The sequence below is a fragment of the Paramormyrops kingsleyae genome, chromosome 4 (assembly GCF_048594095.1).
Source record: "Paramormyrops kingsleyae isolate MSU_618 chromosome 4, PKINGS_0.4, whole genome shotgun sequence".
Lineage (NCBI taxonomy): Eukaryota > Metazoa > Chordata > Actinopteri > Osteoglossiformes > Mormyridae > Paramormyrops > Paramormyrops kingsleyae.
In genome coordinates, this window is record NC_132800.1 from 14777368 (window position 1) to 14799727 (window position 22360).

The following is a 22360-nucleotide window of genomic DNA, read 5'->3' on the forward strand; positions in this document are numbered from 1 at the left end:
GAATCAAGTGCCTTCTACGATCTTTTACCACCAGACTGCACTATTTTTACTGGTTGAGGAGGAGTAGCAGCTACGGTTTTTAAAGAGAACTTTTATTTGTAAACAGTTATCAGCAGTTTTATATTACAATTCTGAGGCGATTATGTTTGGACTGGGCCGCCTAAACCTAGTATTTATTGCTGTGATTTACCGGCCACCAAAATATATATAAGAACGACTTTATTAGTGACTTTTCTAACTTTCTGACTTATTTTATGCCAAAATATGACCGGGTTTTGATTGTGGGTGATTTTCACATACATATTTGCTGCTCGCCTAAGCCGCTAGTTAAATACTTCCTGAATCTTACTGAATCTTTTGACCTATAATAGGTCTGTAATAGGTCCTACTGAAGAACATGGCCATACTTTAGACCTTGTACCATCATATGGCCTGTCTGTTTTTAATATGACAGTTTGTGAGGCTGATTTCTCTGATCATTCCACCATTCTGATGGAAAGTTATCTTCCGTGTGATGCCCCTAACTTGTGTGGGCTCCCAATGTTTCCGACAGATGAAGCCTTCTACTGCTACAAAATTTGTAAGTGCATTTAATGATGCCGTTCGGCCACTTTTAAAGAATATTCACTGTACTGACACGGAGGAGCTAACTTCACTTTGGGTCGGCTCCTGGCGATAGGGGACATAAAGGTGGGTCTGGCTCGCGTTTTGGGGGCAGACGGAATGGAGAGACTGCTGCGAAGCAGTGGCCTGGCAGAGGCGACAGGGACTCCTGTGAATGATGCATGTCACTCTGACGGTTAAATGCTAACCTCCGTGACTAAGTGTGGCTGAAATGAAGGTGGAGCCCGTAAAGGAGGGGGAGAGCCCAGCCGCCTGTCTGCAAGCCCAAGAAAAGTGGTGGAGCACTGAGACAGAGCAGGACCTGCAGCATTCGGCGTTCAGAGGTCTGTACTGGAGGGCACTGCAGGACGTGCTCCCTAAGCCAGTGAGAAGCAGGCTAAGGCAAGTGGGGGGGCTTATTACTATGCCTGAGGAGCAGCTGATCCACACTATTGACTTACAGAGAGGAGGTGGACTCTGCTAAAGAGCGTGGGAGGGAGCTGACAAAGAAACTGATTCAGATGCAGCTGGAGGAGCTGACCACCAAAAAGAAAAAAGTCCAGGCACCAGTGGTCTCTCCGGACCCAAGCCCCCGGGGGCAGCCTGTGGACAGCCGACAGTCTCCTGTCACTGGGGCCCCCCAGGATACTAATTGGCCTCCGGTCCCTGATTGGAACAGAGTATGATAGGTGGGGGGGGGTGACCAGAGGGCACCTAATTTCCCACAAATTAGGCGGTCCCAGTCTATGGGGAGACTGGGGAACAGGCCACCCCAGCTGCTGTGCTCCTTCCTGTCTCCTGATTTGAAAGCCCTCCTCTTCTGCTTGAGGACGGCCTTGATTTCTGGGTAATCCGTGGTTAATTGTTTGGGAAGCACCACACAGTCCTGGTGGGTACGGTGTTATCCACACAGAAATGAATGTAGTCCGTAATGCAGGTCACAAGGCTGTCGATGTCCTCCCCATGGTCATCACAAAGCACTTCCCACACAGTAGAATCAAAACAGTCCTTTAGAGCCTCCTCGCTCTCCTCTGACCATTTCTGCACTGAGCGGGTGACTGCTGGCTCCCTGCACACTAAGGGCTCATACACAGGGACAAGGTGCACCAGGTTGTGATCTGATCTTCCCAGGGGAGGGACAGGTGATGAACTGTATGCCTCTCTTGTGTTGCCATACAGTAAGTCCAGTGTTCTATTCTCTCTGGTGGGGCATGTCATCGAGTGAGAGCCGGCTCCCCATTTTCTTTTCCTTTCGCTAATCAGCTCTCACTGTCAGTGGCTCAGCTCTGCTCAGGGCAAAACTTTGTTTTGATTGGCAGCATGGCAGCCTTGTGGCCAATCACGTGTGAGGATATAGGATCATACCATTATGTGAAAACAGAGAGGGTGACAGATGCGACCGTCCGTCCCCTCAGTCAATGAGTGAGACAGTAGACAGCGGTGAGGAGGAGAGGGCGAGTGCGTCGCAAAAACGTAAATATGACTGACACCCGTAAACGAAGCAGCATCTGGCTGCAGTTTAGAGACACTGGGAATAGCAGAGCAGAGCGTCTTCATTGTAAAATGAAAATAACAGTAAGAACAGGTTCCACCACAAACCTGCACAGACACATCAGAACTGTCCATTCCACAGTGCAGTTGGGGGAGAGAGGGCAAGCTGGCTCAACGTCTACTGACCCTGGGGGGTCTGGTCCCAAACCAACAACAACTGCTGCTGCAGCAGCTACTAGTAGTGCAAGTATAACCTTTCTTACTGCAACTCAAAGCAAAATGAGTCAGTTTATACCAAAGCAGATGACCCCAGCCAAACAGCACAGTATTAATGAGGAGTTCGATAAAATGATTGCCACTGATTTCCAGCACTTTTCCATTGTGGAGGACAAAGGTTTTAAAAGTTTTGTCAAAGCCTTAAATCCCACGTACTCTACCCAGTAGAAAAACACTGTCCCTAAAAATGATCCCAAAATGATCTGACATAGAACGTGCATTATGGCAAGACTGAGTGAAAAAAGCTCTATCAGTTTGTCTGACACCTGACTGCTGGAGCTCTAGAACCACCTGCTCTTTCATGTCTGTCACTTGCCACTTTAGTGAAAATTACAAGATGACATCTTGTCTGCTGGACATATATATATCTGTGTGTGTATGTGTGTGTGTGTGTGTGTGTCGCATGGATAATATCCGAAAAAATCCTACGCCGGGCCACTGAGTCCGTGTCCATTTCTGCTTAGACCACTTCTGCATTTGCAGCATTTCCTCTTTGTAAATGAAAGTAAAAGTATTTTAATGCTGGTCTCTCCATTTTATCAAGAAACGAGGATACGACTCTGCTTTGCAAGGTAAGATTTTATTCAAAAGACAACTTATAATAAAATAAGCTATATTTGGGAGTATATATTAGAGCAGATGCTATATACTGTTTCTCAAACCAGTCCTGGGAGACCTCAGACATACATATGTGTGTGTATATATATGTATGTATGTATACATATAAAAACACAGCTATATATAGCGACCGCACCCGTTGCATGAAGTAGCTACTAGATATTATGCATGTATGTCACTATTTACCCTTCGTGTTCTTTAGGGGCCCCAGCATCAGTCATCTGGTCTAGATCGGCACAAAAATGGGGGGAGCTGCTTCTGAAATGACCCCCCCTGTGGAGTGTAAAACAAAGAGAACTGAGAGGTAAGACAGAACCTGTGTGTTTGTACGGCTTTACACACGATCATAAAAAAAAATGTTCCAGCATTCTTGAAAGAGAGAGTAATCTGTCTTAACTTAATTCACTTCCTCGAGACTTAACTGATTCAGGTCCGTGGGGTAGATGATTTATGTTTATCATTTATAAAATTTATTAAATTTAATTCCCTTCAAGAATTTACATTTAATTGTACTCCCTGGACGCCGTCCTCTGCTGCCACCTAGCGCTGATTCTTCAATTTTTCACGACATCTTTGGGGCGCGAGATGATTTTCTGAATATGCGGTAAAATAAAGTTTATATTTTCGGTCTTTGCAACCAATCAAAACATTGCTATCGGTATTCAGTGACAGTCGAGAATCCGGTTGGAAATATTTTTTTTTTTGTAACTTGGTGAAATTTATTGTGGGGATCCCCATTTAAGGCTAAATGTATATAATATAAAGCAGTGGTTCCAAACTTTCTCTGCAGGGCCCCCTTTTCTAGATAGGAACATTATTGACACCCCCCCCCCCCCCCATTCAAACTACACAGGTTCAGATTCAAACTTTATTTGAAATACAACTCCCTTTTCTAATTGGGCGAAAGAAATGCAATTACAAATGGTGCAATTTCACCTCTGTGGGAGAAATAAAGAGCAAACTGAAGTTATAAACAAGAATAAAGACCTGTCTCCACAAAAATAGCTGGGAAAATTAACCAGTTCCCAGTCAGAACAAAACTTAAAAGGGGATCATCTGAAGTCTCACACCTTTCAGTGGCTGGTGTGGGTTTGCTTTGTGCTGCAAATCTTCTCAGTTTGGGGTTGCAGCTGGGAAACAGCCACTCTTAGTTCCTTTTCAAGGTCCAGCTTTGATCTGTATTTTGTCTTAATAGAGGCCACAGCAGAAAAACCTACCTTACATAGCTAGGATGTAGCAAAAGGAAGGAGTGTGCCCACAGCTTTCCCTCCTAGCACTGGCTAATCCTTCTCCACTCCAATCCAAAATGCAGCCAGTGTTTTAGACTTAAATTGCAGCCTCAAGATGAATCTGAGGCTCAAGAGACAAATTGCAGCCTTGATGAATCTGAGGTAACATCAATGAACTGTGGTCTGTACTACGAAGCCGGGTTACTGGCTTATCGGGGTAACTTGTCGGATTTAAGGTAGTCTGTGCAAAATGTAAGTGAACCAATATATAGTCCATTTAAACCGTGGTACCTTAAATCCGACAAGTTACCCCGATAAGCCAGTAACCCCACTTCGTAGTACAGACCACTGTTCCTTCTGGAAATATTTTTGTAGGGCGGAGAGGTGAGCTTTCATGCGTAAGATATTTGTGTTCTGAAGCTTGTTGAGCACAATGATTGTGTTCAGGTTCCCAAATAAGTCTATATTTCCCTCAGTAACTCGCTTGTGAATGATGTGATTTTTCTTTTCTTGTGAATGATGTGATTTTATCTGCCAGATGTGGAAGGTGTGTGTTGGTGCCTTGCATCTGCAGATTTAGTTAATTGAGTTTCTGAAACATGTCACTCAGGTATGGAACTTTCAGGAGGAATTTGTCATTTTGAAACTTATTGGCAAGCTCGTGACCCTGTTCCTCCATGAAAGTGCTGATCTCATCTCGGAGCTCAAATATTCTGGTAAAAACTTTCCCACGTGACAGACAACGAGTCTCACTGTGAAACAAAGCAGCTGTGTGGTTGGAGCCCATTTCCTCACACAGGGCAGAAAAAAGCCGGGCTTTGACGGGGCGTTTTAATGTAGTTTACTGCAGCGATGACATCCGTCATTACATCGTTCAGCTCGGGACTAAGCTGTTTAGATGCCAGCGCTTCTCCATGGATCATACAGTGTGTCCACTGCACACTGGGAGAGATGCGCTTCACGAGCGCTTGCAGCCGCCCCGTTTCCCAGCCGTAGCCTGAGCCCCGTCTGTACAGATCCCCGCACCGTCTTCCCATTTCAGATCAGCCTCTCAAATAAGTGTCAGTGATTTTAAACATTTCTTCTGCAGTGGCTCTGCCAGTGATTTGCTTAAAGAGCAGCAAATCCTCCTTGAAATCCTCAGCATCGATATATCTGATGTACGTTATGAATAAACAGTCTCTGTTACTGTCAGTAGCTTCATCCACCTGCAGCGCGAAGTGGCGGCTGTCCCGCACCGTGTCAGTCAGCTGCTCCTCTATGTCTTCTGACGTCATGAATGCGCCTCGCGGTCATATTGTTTGATAACGGAATTGCCTTTAACTTGCTGGCTTCATCAATTGTTGCTTCATCAATCATAGTTGCAACCATATCGATAGCGGAGGGAAGTATTAATTCCTGTGTGGTTTTTACACTGAGCAGCTCGGTAGGCAACTTTATATGATGCCAGTTAAGTGTTTTTAGGCAAAGATACAGCGTTAGTAATGATGCTTTGTTGTTCACGGCAGTTTGTGAGTTTTCCTTTAAAGAAATCAACTGGCTTATCTTTATGCTTAGGCTGTGCTGTCTCCAAATGACGACTTAATTTGGTCGGCCTCAGACTGTCAGCAGCGAGTATTTTCAGACACAACACACTGGGTCTCTCCTCATTACCCACCATTGTCGTTGTGAGACCAAGGGCCAGATATGACTCATCATATTTTCCCTTCTTTGCTTTGGAGCTTGAACTTGCAGCAGATGAAGCGTCAGCCTCTGCTGGAGGCCTGGCTGGGTGCACAAACTTGCCCACGTTTTTGCTAGCAGTGCTCGAGTGGAGCGTAGGCTATCCCATTGGTGCACCCCCTGCAATACCCCCCCAGTTTGGGAACCACTGATATAAAGAAACAACAGGCAAGTCTAGCAAAGGAGGCTATCCCATTTTAGATTAGTTTATTTCACATTAAAGCTAACTGTAAACAAGCATGAATGCATCAAGAGCTTCACAACATATCAAAGTATATGAAGACAGAGCAGAAGGTGAAACAGCTGAAGATTTAATGTGACCCTGTCCACAGTATATGGGTTATATTTATGTAATGAGGATCTTTCCTCTCACTGTCCACAGTGTCCTGATGGAGAGAGCAGGCTCACCTGTGCCCAGCTGTGTTTCCATGAAGACTGACAGGTCAATGGACCCACCAATCTTATTCAGAGAGGGATGTTTTCCTACAGATCAAAGGTAAATGTGCATTTAAACATTGTTTAAAACACTCAGACTCTCAGTCAAAAGACATAAAGGCAAACACAAGCTACAAGAAAAAAAACTTCAACTTTTAATTTTTTTTAACTTTTGCAAATCCCATTGTCTGAAAATTTAAACAGAAGTTTTGTCTGTCTTCTATATAAATCACGTCTGAGGTAAAAGGATGAGGATTACTATAAAGACTGACTTCTTGCGAGCTGTAATTAGAAGGTAGATTGAAAAGTGCATTTTAAATGTCAATCCTCAGCATTCAGCTGGAAAAAAGCTACTGCTCTATATTGATTAAGCATGACTGGACAATAGATTGTCTTCTTCTGGGACGGATGTTTCTGCTTTGATAATAAATAGATTCTCATGGGCTCCTTACCTCTGTTCAGACTGAGGCTTCAGTTTGAACATGTTTAATGGAACAGAGCCTGTCACTAATTAGCTAGTTGTTATGGGATCGGGGGATGGTGCAGGTGAGGAAAGGATGACGATCCACAGTGCGGCTCCAAGATGACAGGGGTTTATTTATAACAAAACACAGAGCAGAAAATAAGGGAACCACGAGGGGTCAAAAGGTCATAACAACAAAACACAGGGGACACTAGTAAAGAGCAGCAACCCAGGGAGCAGAACTAAGGGAAAATAACTACACAGGAATCCAATACACACAGGAACAAAGCACAGGATCAACAGCATGTGATACAATGACCAACTGAGGGAACTGAGCACAGGCAGACAGTAAAATACACAGATCATGGGGACTAACAAAAGGAAGGTGTGAGTACTCAAAACAATCAACCAATCAGAGCAGACACTGGAAACAGGACACATGTGGAATTAACTAACAATTAACAAACAGATCTAAGGGGCTATGAACCTGGGACCAGGGACAACACTTGTGAGGGAAATATTGACTAGAGGGATATTTTGTAATTAGCATTTCATATGTACTTTATACAGCCTGTAACTTATGGGTCTGGCCACCTGCAAGCAGCCCCCACTCACTGTAGCCTTTTGTGATTTTCCTGCTCTGTCTGATAAACACGCTCTAAACCTGCATTTCTGTTCTCTAGCCTGCATTTCTGCTCAATCTAATGAACACAACGTTCAAGCACATTTTGCTACACTAAGGTTAACTCTTAATTCTCTTAAGCTTACATTCTCGGCTGTCAGCTGCCTAACACTCAGGTTCTTTTGCATTACTTGCACAAAGATACAGTTTCAAAGCTGATTACAAAATATCCCTCTAGTCAGTTTTTCTCTCACACTGGACAAGATCCTACGGAGCTGCCAGAGGTCACACCAGAGCCTGGGCCTGCTGGGTACCTGAGGTGCAGCCCAGCTAGAGACAGGAAGCCCCTGAGTATTACAGGCAGTCTAGTGTTAACCCTGGAAACAAGGGACAGAACAAATCCCTTTGGGGTTAAGCGAGCGGCTTTTGGAGCCAAAAGAGGAACAGGAGTGCGACATCATGCAAAATTTGTATATTGGTGTATTGATATACATTTTATTGTAGTCAAAATAATTATATAAATAGTTTGTGTAGAATATTTGTTCTATGTTTTTTTTTTTCTTAGCAAAACAAAACAAGGTTGAGATCAGGTGGGGGCCCTAAATTGCAGGAGCCAGGGTTGTCCCCCCTCGAATTCCACCCCTGCATAGTTATGGTAATTAAGTTGAAATCTGTTTGGAATCATGTCACAGTTTACAAGAAGTAACCAGTGAATGTCATTGAGTGACTGGGAGCTACATGCCAAACCGTCTCTCCTGGCTGTTACCTGCTGTCTCTCTGTGCTGCCACTAGATGTCACTGCTTCTCTTATACTGTCATAAGCAAGCTGATGTCAGGAAGCCGCCCTAATGAAATAAGCTCAGAATGTGGATGGCAGTTACATCTATTTAAATACAAATATAATGGATGGATATTTGTGTTTTATTCACAGGGACCGAGTGAATAGATGTAATTTACATCCACATAAAGGAGACTTATCATCCATCTTCAAGGTTTGCATTTATTAAGTATATTTTCTTAAATTTTATCTAAATTGACATATATCTTATACAGATACATGTATACAATAAGTAGTTCGTCCTGTGAAAGAGATGATATTTACAACTAATGCTGCGTTCCATTTACCTTGGAGGTTGGAAGTCGGAGCTGAGAATGACGTCACACCCAAGTTAACCTCGTTCCAGTACAGCAAGTCAGAAAGCCATTTAGCAAAACCAGGGACCTGTTGCTAAAAAGCAGGATTTCTTGCTTAGCCGGATAACTCCTTGTATTTAATGTGCCCCAGTTTAAATGGCCTTCATCTTCATTCACTTATATTTAGCTCAGAGTATATTAAATTCCGACTTCAGTTGGAATTCTGCAGTGACACTTAAATCAATAACAGGGATCAACATTCTGAAATGCTTAACCAAGTTACAAGTTGAAATGGAACGCAGCATAACTCACAAATGAAGTTATAAAAAGATACGGTGCCTGGAGTGATAATAATTAAACTGTAACTGTTCATTTCAGTTACTGGAGGAAAAAGCTCAAACGTTTCTGAAGGATGAGCTGATGAAATTCAAAAGGTACCTGGATCAGAATGACCCAGAATGCTCTGAGCCTCAGCTGGAGGAGGACAATGACCTGGACAGTGATGGTCAGATGCAGAAGACCTGTGGTAGAGAGGGAGCTCTGAAGATCACACTGTACATCCTGAGGACCATGGAGAAAAATGATCTCGCTGACATGCTGGAGAAGAGTAAGAGCTGTACCTCATTCAGTGTGTGTTTGATTTACTGCAGAAAAAGAGTTTTATGAAAAAATGTGTATTACATTTCAGTTTATCATTTATTTATTTTGATTTAATTTGACTTAAATGAGTAAAAAATGAAAAACTTTTCACTTTTTTGAAAAGTACTCATTTTATTTCAGGGGATCTTTTGACGCAGTTTCAGCGCACAATCAAATGTAATCTGAAGAAGAAATTTGAGTGTGTATTTGAAGGGAAAGCTAAGGAAGGACAGCCAACACTTCTCAAAGAGATTTACACAGAACTCTACATAACTGAAGGGGAAGCTGGAGGAGTCAATGATGAACATGAAGTGAGACAGATTGAAACAGCATCCAAGAAAAGGGTAACAGAAGATACTACAGTCAGGTGCAATGCTATATTTAAACCCTTACATGGATGTGTGACACCTATCAGAACTGTGCTCACAAAAGGGGTCGCAGGTATCGGGAAAACAGTCTCTGTGCAGAAAGTTATTCTTGACTGGGCAGAAGGAAAAGCAAACCAGGACATTCACTTCATATTTGCTTTTCCTTTCCGGGACCTGAATTTGATTAAGGATGAATACAGTCTGATTGGTTTGCTTCACCACTTTGTCCCAGAACTGAAATCGCTTGAATCCACTGAGCTGTATAGGTACAAAGTTTTGTTGATCTTTGATGGTTTGGATGAATGTCGCCTTCCACTAGATTTTCAGAAGAATGAGAGCTGGTTTGATGTAACAAAGAAAACGTCTCTGGATGTACTGTTGACTAACCTCATCAAGGGGAATCTGCTTCCATCCGCTCTCCTCTGGATAACCTCCCGGCCAGCAGCAGCCAATCAGATACCTCCTGAGTACCTCCACCGGGTGACAGAGATACGAGGGTTCAGTGATGCCCAGAAGGAGGAGTATTTCAGGAAGAGATTTAATGATCAGGGTCTGGCCAGCAGGATTATCACACATGTGAAATCATCAAGGAGCCTCTTCATCATGTGCCACATACCTGTGTTCTGCTGGATTTCAGCCACTGTCCTTGAAAGGCTTTTTAGTGAGGCTGACAAGGGAGAAATTCCAAGGACTCTGACTGAAATGTACACACACTTCCTGATCTTTCAAGTGAGTTTAAAAAATGACAAGTATATGAAAAACTATGAAACCAAGCTTAAGGAATACAGCAAGGAATTCCTTTTGAAACTTGGTAAACTGGCTTTTGACAACCTTGAGAAAGGCAATCTCATATTTTATGAGCAAGATCTGATTGGGAATAACATTGATGTCACTGAAGCTTCAGTTTACTCTGGAGTGTGCACAGAAGTCTTTAAGGAGGAATATGGATTGTATCAGGAGAAGGTGTACTGCTTTGTGCATCTGAGCATCCAGGAGTATCTCGCTGCTTTATATGTGTTTCTGTCAAACTCATCAGCTGACCTGCTGAAGACTGCAGTGGATCAGGCATTAAAGAGCAAGAATGGACACTTGGACCTCTACCTCCGCTTCCTCCTTGGCCTCTCAACAGACTCCAGTAAATCTCTGTTACAAAAACTACTGGGAGAGACAAGACCCAGCTCACATAACATTAAGGAAACAGCCCAGTAGAAAATTCAGGAGAATTTATCTGCAGAACGGACCATCAACCTGTTCCACTGTCTGAATGAACTGGGTGACAATTCTCTAATAGAGGAAGTACAAAGATACCTGAGTTCAGGAAGCCTTTCAGCAGCAGACCTCTCACCTGCACAGTGGTCAGCTTTGGCCTTTGTGTTACTGATGTCAGATATGGAGCTGGATGTGTTTGATCTGAAGAAATACATCAGATCAGATGAGGGTCTTCAGAGGCTGCTGCCTGTGATCAAGAAATCTAGGACAGCTCTGTAAGTGATCTGAGATACGTCTGTTGCTAAAGAAGTACAGATGTTATTCATGATACTGCTTTTATATCTTATCAGAACAATTAGGGTGTATTTATATGGATGCCCAGAAATTCTTTTTCATTCTGGATACTGCAGGATTTGTATATTTTTAACATTCTTAGTGTGGGGTGTGGTTCAGTGGGTTTGGACTCTGTGTCTGTGGTCAGAAAGTCACCGGTTTAAATACCTGGCCGGCAGAGTGATGCTGGTTTTGGGCCCTTGAGCAAGGCCCTTACCCCCCAGCTTCAGGGGGCTAGATGCTGGCCAACCCTGAGCTCTGACCTGTATGTTTGTGTCAGAGAAAGCAAGATCAGAGAGGCGACAGCAGTATTTTACCAGGGGGATGAATAAAGCATCACTATTTCATCCCGATCTGACAGGATTGATAATTGTCTGATTAGTGTTTTGGAAATTTAACAGGTTCTCAGGTACAGCAAACAGAAAATAAGGATTTCAGTCATGATGTCAGCAATTCAAAAGTCATACAAAAAATATAATTTAAATTACTTAAGCTCTTCTTGACATTCAAACCCCCATAAACATGTACACTTGCACACATCCGAGGCTGGAGCTGAACCCAAAACCCTAGAACCCCTGGGTCGGCTGTAGTGCTGATCACTGAGCCCCAGCGCTGCTCAGAGCTTTATAAAAATACTTATGCAGATATTACAGAGTCTCAGGGTAACTCACCCTGTAAGGTCATTAAACAGCAGGTTCGTCTCGGCTGGGGAGAGTCAAGTAAAAACTATTTGTGTTTCTGACTAGGACAAGGAAACAACAAAATAACTGATATTTCAGCTGTATGCTGCATGTCTTATTGTACTTAAAAATGTTTATTTAGATATTCTATTTGATATACCTGTGTGTGGTGTATGTATTTATATCTTAACACGTTTCCTTTTCCAGGCTGGACAGCTGTAGACTCACAGAGACATGCTGTGAAATGTTGGCTTCAGCACTCAGATCAAACTCCTCTCAGCTGAGAGAGCTGGACCTGAGTGACAATGACCTGCAGGATTCAGGGGTGAAGCTGCTCTCTGCTGGACTGGTGGATTCACACTGTACACTGGAGATACTGAGGTCAATATTACTGGGTATTCCACACTGTAATGTGTGATTACTGAAATCTTTATTGAAGTCGTCACATTCAGTTAAAAGTAATACTCATAGTGGTGAGGTGTTTTTATTTATTGGAGAGATATTATCTGTCTCTCTGCAGGGTGTCAGGCTGTAGAGTCACAGAAGAAGGCTGTTCTTCCCTGGCTTCAGCTCTGAAGTCAAACCCCTGTCACCTGAGAGAGCTGGACCTGAGCTACAATCACCCAGGAGACTCAGGAGTGAAGCTGCTCTCTGCTCTACTGGAGGATCCCAGCTGTAAACTGGAGAAACTGAAGTGAGTACAGAATGTGTGTCTGCTCCTGCTATAGACTCATGTATGTGGAGAAAGTACAACAATTAAATAAATGGATACAGCAGTACTATGTCATTCTGCTTCTGATATAGTGTGGACCACAGTGGAGAGTGTATGACCAGACCAGGGATCCAGAAATGTAAGTTTGTTTGCATGTTTTTATGCTTAATACCATTAATACTACTTTATGATAGCATTCACATTATTATTGTGATGTGTGTTTTTTTTTTCTTCTTTTCTTTTTTGGGTTTAAAAATGACTATTTTCTTAAATAACAATGGGAGTCTGTGGACTTCTGTAGTAGTACTGTTTTGAGATTTGTTAGTATTGTCCTAAGACAGCACCCGTAATCTCCCCAAACTGGCTGTGACAATGAATGTCTCCTCAGTCTGCGCTAGTGATGGGAATTTCGTCTCTTTTTAGTGAGTCGGATCATTTGGCTCAGCTCACCAAGAAGAGCCGGCTCTTCCGGCTCCCAAACGGCTCTTCATTTTATTACTTCTGCCTCAGCCAGATTCAGCGCTGTTATGACACATGATTGATTTGTGTACTAAACCTTATGATTTTCTCAATACTATCATGTTTGGTATAAAAAGATGAAATGTAAAAACCTCAAACACTACTACATGTGTATTGAACATTATATAGTGGAAAATCTGTTTTTGTCTTTGATACCATTAACAGTCAAATAACATAAATAACGAATAACAATAAATTATAAAGAAATTACAACGTGCAAAACACCAGCATCCAACAGTTTTAGTATCTATCCACTTTAACAACTATCTATCACCTAACAGTGTAACATTTTAACATTTCCTTTGGGGCAGAAAGGCTAAGTGCCTCAGCTTAGACGGGCTGATCCGGCTTCTGGCAGTAGCAGCACGCTAGCCTGTCTTTTTCCTTCCATCTGAACTGTTGGATGCGCAGTTCCTAAGTGCCTGTGAAGGTTGTTTGTGGATCCTGATCGAAATGACAGCTTCATCTTGCAAACTGTTCAAATTAACTTCTAGTGGTACTCTTTGTGGTACAATTTCAAGTTTAACACGTTTGATTAATGCTGTTTGTAATTTTATTTACCTGTAATTAAGGCTATTAATTTAGCACACGCAGCATTTCGCCCCGTCTTCCCGCCGGCGTCGCGCGGTCGTCCGACATTTCCTGAGGTATTTCACATACTTGAATTCGTTTTTATATTTTATGTATCGTACAGAATAATAGAGCGCAGGCTAAAGTGCAGTTCGGTCCCCAGCGAGTCTCTCAGCGCGGCGTGTCTCACCCCACTGCGCAAAGTGACGTCGGAAATACGTCTTTTATATGTCGTTTTTGGACGTCCAATTTTGGTCTACTGAAGGGGTTGTTTTGTAACGCCAGGCGACGTCTTTTTTTGATGTCTAATGAACGTCTAGTGTTGACGTCCATGGGACCTCCTTGTATGGACTATTTATAGTCTAAATGTGGTCACTGTGGCCGTCTTTTCAACGTCAAACTTAGACTCATTTTAGACATCGTTTTTATACTGCTTCTATAGGCTCTGTAGTCCCATGTTTCCAGAGGGTGGAGGACATATTTTCTATAGGCCACCAGTTAATTGTTAGCTTTGTTTACACCTTTGTATGCGTCTCCAGTTATCTGTGGCTGAGACAATCAAATGAACTTATTGGAAAATGATCTGGAACAGTCTGCCACCTTCTGAAATGGGACTAGATCATATTACAATAACTTAATTTGACTGTCTCAGATAACTGGAGACACATACAAAGTTGTAATGCATTTCCAGTTCAAACTACCTGTTAAACTACAGTAAAATTAACTGGTTCATAAAACATGTCCTCCACCCTCTTGAAACATAGGTAAGTTATACACATGTGATTTATTTGTAAACCTAACTCAATACCCCCATTTAAACCTCGATTAAAAAATACTAATAATAATAAAACAAACAGGGCTGCTGGTTGTATATGTATATTTATTTCAGAAAGATCATGAGGAAAAACAATTCTTGTTCAAAGTCCTGTATGTTGGGCTTATCAGTCCTGACTGAATCCTCCACCTCCATGTCTTTGAGCAGCATGTTTGAGGTGTTCTGAAACATTCATCTTAATGAATTCTTCAGTGGCGGCCTCATCAAATGTCATGACTCCTTCTGCACAAGAAGAAAAAGACAAATGATTTAGATATATGCAAAGGTGATCTGCATTCATACACACCTGACATTTGCGAAAATATGTTTCCTGTTCATCAACTACCATTACTGAATTAATACAAAACCATCTCAGCAACTGATAAGATAGCCATGGTAGACAGTTGGCATTGTTTTTTAAATATCAGCAGGGAAGGCAATATTTTGTGTAAAGTCATTATTTACAGATTGGTCAACATGAAACTTGGGCTGACCATGTATAGCTCGATAAACTTTTGTTCCTTCCAAAGGCTTTTTGCCCCTTTTTCCCTTGCCCTTCATATTAAACTTTGCCATCGGGCCGTTAGTGAAGAGCCTGTAGAAAAACAAATTTCAATTAATGTGAAGGATATATGTAGGAATAAAATTACACATGTAATAAACCCTTTATAATAGTTAATCAGTGGGTGGTCCTCCTTTTATCCTTCTACTAATCCCCTTGTCAATCACAGCTGGTCTATAATCTCACAATGCATTTGGTTGTGAACTTGTCAGAATAGGTAAAAACTAAGTGAAAACACATGTTCAGAAAGAAGGCAAATGAGAACATGCAGTCTAGTCCACAACCAGGAAAAAAAAATTGTTGTAGATACCTGTCCAACACTTTGTGGACACAGTCCTTGGTGTTCCGCCCACCGATTTTTGAAATTTGCCACACCTGTTGGAATAAGTTCATAATAAAGTTGACTGACAATTCCCAGAGGAATGTCTTGATGCATGCTCAATCATTCAGGTAAGGAAATCCCAAAAAGTTGATTCTGTTCATCTGGATATAGCGTTTTCAGTGGGAGAAACGTGTCGTCACTCATCCAAGTGACTTCTTCAGTATCAGACTTCTTCAGTCTTCAGTCTCAGACTGGACGTAGCATTTCAGTGGGAGAAACCTTTTGTCAGATGAAGTGAATCAACTTTTTGGGATTCCCAGAGGAATTTAACAGTGTGCCAGTGCACTGCATTGTTTTATACTAGGCTATCCATTACTTTTAGACTTGTAAAATCTATACCAGGGTATTGAAGGCCTGTGCATCAGAGAGCTGTTGCTCCTGTAATTCAAAATCCTCCATGGTGTCAATCCTCTGAATATGGACAGCTGAAGAGGCAGGCTGTGTTTCCTTCAGGCGATGGCGAATGTCTACCAGTAAATTCAGGACCTTTTTTTGGTACACTGAAATAAACACATTTGTTGATGATTACAATGGTTACCTCTAATTAGAATAGCAAGGTTAGCTAGGTCACAGGTGTTTTTGTAATCAGATTCAGTGTTTGTTATTAGTACAGTAGTGTTGCAGGAAGAAACATAAAAGTCCAAACAAATGTCAGACATGATGAAAACCAAGCCACAGCTATAATTAAAAAGCAGTTTCTGTGGACAGAGAGAACAGTGCAGTAAAAGAGAAGGTGGTACTATTAAGTCTCTCTCTTGCTCAGTGTCCGGTCATCTCACACTGCTAATAGATCAATACTTACCATCCCAAGGTAATGGGAAAGTCCATCTCCCACTCTCAGTCACTGCATCTGCACCACAGAAAATCTGTTTTAGAAGTAAAAAAATGATAAAACTTTCAACAGATTTATTAGAAGAGAAATAATAAATCTGCAATACTGTAATGATTAGAGATACATCTGTACAATGAATTGAAAAGTGCTTTGCAGCCAGGGTAATATTGATTATCACCTGAATAGCAAAATAATCCTGTTTGACTGTAGTGTGAACGCAGCCGACAACTCACCATGCGAAGGTCTGTCATATGGGGGGCTGCTGAGATCACTGTACTGTGATCTTTCATCATGTCTGGATCTGGCCAGGGGCCCGGACACATCATTACTGAATCGGTCATCACATCCATAGGCATCACTGTACTGTGATCTTTCATCATGTCTGGATCTGGCCAGGAGCCCGGAGACATCATTACTGAATCGGTCATCACATCCATAGGCATCACTGTACTGTGATCTTTCATCATGTCTGGATCTGGCCAGGATCCCGGAGACATCATTACTGAATCGGTCATCACATCCATAGGCATCACTGTACTGTGATCTTTCATCATGTCTGGATCTGGCCAGGATCCCGGAGACATCATTACTGAATCGGTCATCACATCCATAGGCATCACTGTGGCATGACCTGTCATGTCCAGCCCTGACTGTACAAGATACAAGATATTTGTCACATACGGTTATACAAAGTAATACTGCAGTGATATGACTGTGTGCCTCAAACCTTCTCTGTGCCGTAACCCATCAGGTCATGTCTGGACCTGATGGTGTGGCTGGAACCATCACTGTGCCGGGACTTGGATTTGGACCTGGACCTATTTCTGGAGATATTACTGTGTCTGGACCTGATGCTGGATTCCCTGCTGGACCTAGTATCATTTAAATTTAATCACTTGGCCATACCTTTATGACTGACAACATGCCATTTTAACACTGGAACAGTCTAACCCCTACTGGTTGGCCAAAATAAGGGCTAGAGACCAACCAGTAGAATCCAGCCACGAATGATGCTGTGCCTTGTCCTTCTTTACCTGGAGCGATAGTCATCCCTCACACGACCTCTTGCTGCATGTTGAGATCCTGAAAAACAAAAAGAATGTTCTTACATTTCATAAGGCCTGATAAAATACAAAAGTGACTGTTTAAAGTGTGATGCGATGAATACTCACTGGGTGTTGATAGGTCTCTGCGCTGAGGTGATGTGCTTGCATCTGGAGATAAGAAAAAACAAAGAATATTCAGATGTACAATTGTTGAAATTAAACAAAAACGGTAAGCACTGGCACACTCTGCTACTCTAAAGGCCCTTTCACATAGGACGGCATGCGCTGCGCTGTCCGCTAGCTAGCGAAGGACCCAAAATTTGTGTTGCGCTGGCCGCTGCACTCTGCTTGTACGTCTTTTTTTTTTGTAGCCGCTCTACATGTACTAGATGCTCCTGCTCCTTGTCATTTCAAAACATGCATCTCTCTGACTTTGTATCCTCTACGAGAGTGTGTTGTATTATGTTCAAATGTTTAATAAAAAAATGTATCACTCATTCATAAAGAAGAACACTTTGCAACTATCCCGACTAATGAAGAGTGTGTCATTTCCACAATACTTTGCTTGGCGCAGCCGGAAACCGTTATTACGCGGTGCAAGCAATAGAAATGAATGGGTTTCAGAGCGCAGCGATGTGCGTACTGCGTCCTATGTGGAAGGGCCTTAAGACAAACAAGTCTGAAACATTTGATTGAGCCTGTAACTATTGTCTTGTGTGTAAGAGATCATTACCATACTTGATTCAAAAGCAGTGACTAACACTTTGTCTAGAATAGACTTTTGACCTTGTTGGTGCAATGGATAGAGTGAATACTCACTGGACATTTCCTGTCACGTGGCATATACAGCGCAGGGGGCAGCCGGAGCGCCGCAGACTCGGGCGGCTACATGAGTATATTAGGAATAAAATGTGTGTATTGGAGCGAGTTCTGTGTTACTGAGTGTGTGAGGTGTGACAGTGATGATTATGGAGAAGCTGGGCTTCGTGATGGGATTAATCGCTCTTCCTCTTAACTACAGACTCCTGCCAGCTGACGCTGGACCGCAACACAGCAAACAGAGACCTGTCTCTGTCAGAGGGGTACAGGAAGGTGACATGGGGGGCAAAGCAGCCATATCCTGATCATCCAGAGAGATTTGACTACTGGGACCAAGTTCTGTGCAGAGAGAGTCTGACTGGTCGCTGTTACTGGGAGGCTGAGTGGAGTGGAGATGGAGCCCGGATAGGAGTGACTTATAAAGGAATCAGGAGGAAAGGAGACAGTGCCGACTGTTGGCTTGGAGGCAATGACAAGTCATGGATGCTGTTCTGCTCTCCTGACAGTTACTCTGTCCGGCACAATTATAAACAGACTGTCATACCCAGAGAGCCCTCAGGCTCCCGCAGAGTAGGAGTGTATCTGGACTGGGCGGCTGGTACTCTGTCCTTCTACAGAGTCTCCTCTGATGGACTGACCCTCCTGTACAGCTTCACCTCCTCATTTACTGAACCCCTCTGTCCAGGGTTTTGGGTTTATATAAACTCCCCCGTGTCCCTGTGCATGCTGGGATAGCTCACTGTGTGCTGGAGGAATCATTTTTATCTTATCAGAGTGTCACATGTCGCTGCTTCTCCATGGGAAAAAGGTAAAATCTCTGCTTTTTAACCAGTATAACAATTTTTACTCTGTCTGAAGTGTGACGTATGTCAGACAAAATAAGTGACTGGGTTCAGCAAACTTAGCAAACATGTAAAATGACTGTTTTTCTGTCTGATTAAAATGTAATGAAATGTAATCCTGATGGGGGGGGGGGGGGGGGGGGGGCTTTTCCCCTCCCCTGTATATTTACATTTTATATATTTCTGTCTGTATATTGTATTTGATTCCTGTACACTGACAATAAAGGCTTCATATTGTATCCTATTAATGTCCTGGTTCATCTCTGCTCAATGCCTGAGGTAACTGGGTAACATAAATCATGTAATACAATTAAATTAATTCACTTTAATGTAATGGGACATCACTAACACGATTGTATTAAATCAGCATATTTAATTACAATGTAAAAGGAGACTAGAGACATACAGTAACAGTGAAAGCAAAAAAATAAATTTAGAGTTAAAAACAAAAGTCATAAATCACATTAGCAACATACATTAGATTAAATGATCAAAATACAACAAGCAAGAATACAAATTTCCTAACTAAAACGATTAACTACTACACATGACAATCAACAAGCTAATTAGTAGGTATGTGAAGAGCGCGAGTCGCCCAACATGGCCGCCTTTTTTGTTCCAGATTCCTTTTCCACCATCGGGTCATCTGAGCGCTGGGTATACCCCGGAAAATACGCATTCTTATTGTATCGCATTGCGGAATTCCGCGGTATTCCCACTGATAACATAGATGGGGAACCCCTCTTTGTCCTCCGTTTTGAATTTTTCAATTCTGTGTACATTTAGACCTTTTCCGGAAACATTGAAAAATACACTCGATTTCAACATACAAAAACCACTTCAAAGGATTAAGTGACGCTTTTGAAAGCTAAATTGACATATTGATTATCATTTCATCTTTCTAATCCTGCAGTTTCATAGCTTTCTATGGATCAGAAAAAAAGTTTACTGACCAGGACCGGCAGCATACAGGATCGTCACGGGCCAAAAATCCTGAAATCTGCTGTATGTTCATCAGTGATTTGTTGCATCAATATGCCATGATATTAGGGAAATATCTTAAGATGTGAAAAAGATGATTATATCCACTGAGTCGCATTTAATTAAGCAGAAGATAAGAGATATTCACATGGTCACGTGACCTAAACCAACAGCGGCGCCTGTTGATACACCATTCCAGTCTTCACCTTGTATCAATTTTATTTCAGACTAAGGACATACTTGGAATATATATTATTCTTTCAGATTGAAGAATATAAAGAGATACACCTTCCCTGAAAGTTTCATTGAGATATCTTGATTATTAAGGAAACTACAAGCGTTTTTATATAAAAAGTTAGGTATTTGGTCACAGTTTTCTACACACATTCCATTTTAAAAAATAGGGCTAATTAGCGAACTTTTTTCCTATTTGTTAATATTTTGAACAATATTTTCCTTATTTGTTAAGATATCTGAGTGATTTTGGTGTCATTGTCTTTGTTTATTCGAGGTCTTTCCAATGGTACCATTGGACTATTTTTTAAATCCCGCTCCCGCCCACTCCCGCTGAATTTCTGACCATTACCGCCCACTCCCGCTGAATTTCTGACGATTCCCGCCCAATCCCGCCCGCTGTCTCTGTCACTCCCGCCCGCTCCTGCCCACGACAATCTAAAACCCGCCCAATCCCGTGAGATTTGCGTTGGGTCCCGCGGGATCCCGCTCCCAATGCAGGGCTCTACCTGGGAGTACAGCAACGGGGCAGGTGTGTCGCCTCAATCCTGAAGTGCCAGATTTGTGCCCGTTTGTACACTATCGCTTTGCCGCACTTCACACAACACACAAAGTTCAGCTCTTTACCCTCTTTGTTTGTAACAATTGTAAAGTTTTTCCATATCTCCGATTTCCCCAATTTTAGTTTTGTTTTATATTCTCCCTTTGCAATTTTATTAACAACATCAGCTGCATCCTCCATCCTGCTAAGCTAACAATTTTGGGACCCGCTGTCTATTTTTATCCCGCCCGCTATCTCTGTTGCTCCCGCCCGCTCCCGCCCATGACAATCTAAAACCCGCCCAATCCCGTGAGATTTGCATTGGGTCCCGCGGGACCCGCGGGATCCCGCTCCCAATGCAGGGCTCTAATTCTTACTGCAGTCTTTCTATTTTTTCTTAAGAATGTTTATCCATCCATCCATCCATTAACTTCCGCTTATCCGAGGTCGGGTCGCGGGGGCAGTAGCCTAAGCAGGGAAACCCAGACTTCCCTCTCCCCAGCCACTTCCTCCAGCTCCTCTGGGGGAATCCCGAGGCGTTCCCAGGCCAGCCGAGAGACATAGTCCCTCCAGCGTGTCCTGGGTCTTCCCCGGGGCCTCCTCCCAGTGGGACATGCCCGGAACACCTCACCAGGGAGGCGTCCAGGAGGCATCCTAAGCAGATGCCCGAGCCACCTCATCTGGCTCCTCTCAATGCGGAGGAGCAGTGACTCTACTCTGAGTCTCTCCCGAATGACTGAGCTCCTCACCCTATCTCTAAGGGAGAGCCCAGCCACCCTGCGGAGAAAGCTCATTTCGGCTGCTTGCACTCGCGATCTCGTTCTTTCGGTCACTACCCAAAGCTCGTGACCATAGGTGAGGGTAGGAACGTAGATCGACTGGTAAATCGAGAGCTTTGCCTTTTGGCTCAGCTCCTTCTTCACCACAACAGACCGATGCAGCGCTCGCATCACTGCTGATGCCGCACCGATCCGCCTGTCGATCTCCAGCTCCATCCTTCCTTCACTCGTGAACAAGACCCCAAGATACTTAAACTCCTCCACTTGGGGAAGGACCTCCTCCTTGACCCGGAGAGAGCACTCCACCCTTTTCCGGCTGAGGACCATGGTCTCGGATTTGGAGGTGCTGATTTTCATTCCAGCCGCTTCACACTCGGCTGCGAACTGCTCCAGTGAGAGCCGAAGGTCACGGTCTGATGAAGCCAACAGGACCACATCATCTGCAAAAAGCAGAGACCCAATCCTGAGGTCACCAAACCGGACACTCTCAACGCCCCGGCTGCGCATAGAAATTCTGTCCATAAAAGTTATGAACAGAATCGGTGATAAAGGGCAGCCCTGGCGGAGTCCAACCCTCACCGGGAACGAGTCCGACTTACTGCCGGCAATGCGGACCAAGCTCTGACACCGGTTGTACAGGGACTGAACAGCCCTTATAAGGCAGCCCGGCACCCCATACTCCCGGAGAACTCCCCACAGGACTCCCCGAGGGACGCGGTCGAATGCCTTCTCCAAGTCCACAAAGCACATGTAGACTGGTTGGGCAAACTCCCACGCACCCTCAAGGATTCTGCGGAGAGTATAGAGCTGGTCCACTGTTCCACGGCCAGGACGAAAACCACACTGCTCCTCCTGAATCCGAGGTTCGACTATCCGACGGACCCTCCTCTCCAGCACCCCCGAAT

At 43.3% G+C, this 22360-nt stretch overlaps 1 protein-coding gene and 1 pseudogene across 1 annotated transcript; both read left to right on the forward strand.

Moving 5' to 3' along the window:
- Window positions 1-2903: 2903 nt before the first annotated feature.
- LOC140588754 (NLR family CARD domain-containing protein 3-like) lies at window positions 2904-11088 on the forward strand (annotated as a pseudogene).
- Window positions 11089-12055: 967 nt separating this feature from the next.
- Window positions 12056-19037, forward strand: LOC140588759 (stonustoxin subunit beta-like). The gene is made up of 4 exons (XM_072710740.1): window positions 12056-12203; window positions 12343-12516; window positions 12627-12673; window positions 18281-19037. Exons 1-4 carry the CDS (start codon window positions 12067-12069, stop codon window positions 18811-18813), a joined length of 891 nt encoding a protein of 296 aa, XP_072566841.1. The 5' UTR covers window positions 12056-12066; the 3' UTR covers window positions 18814-19037.
- Window positions 19038-22360: the final 3323 nt, after the last annotated feature.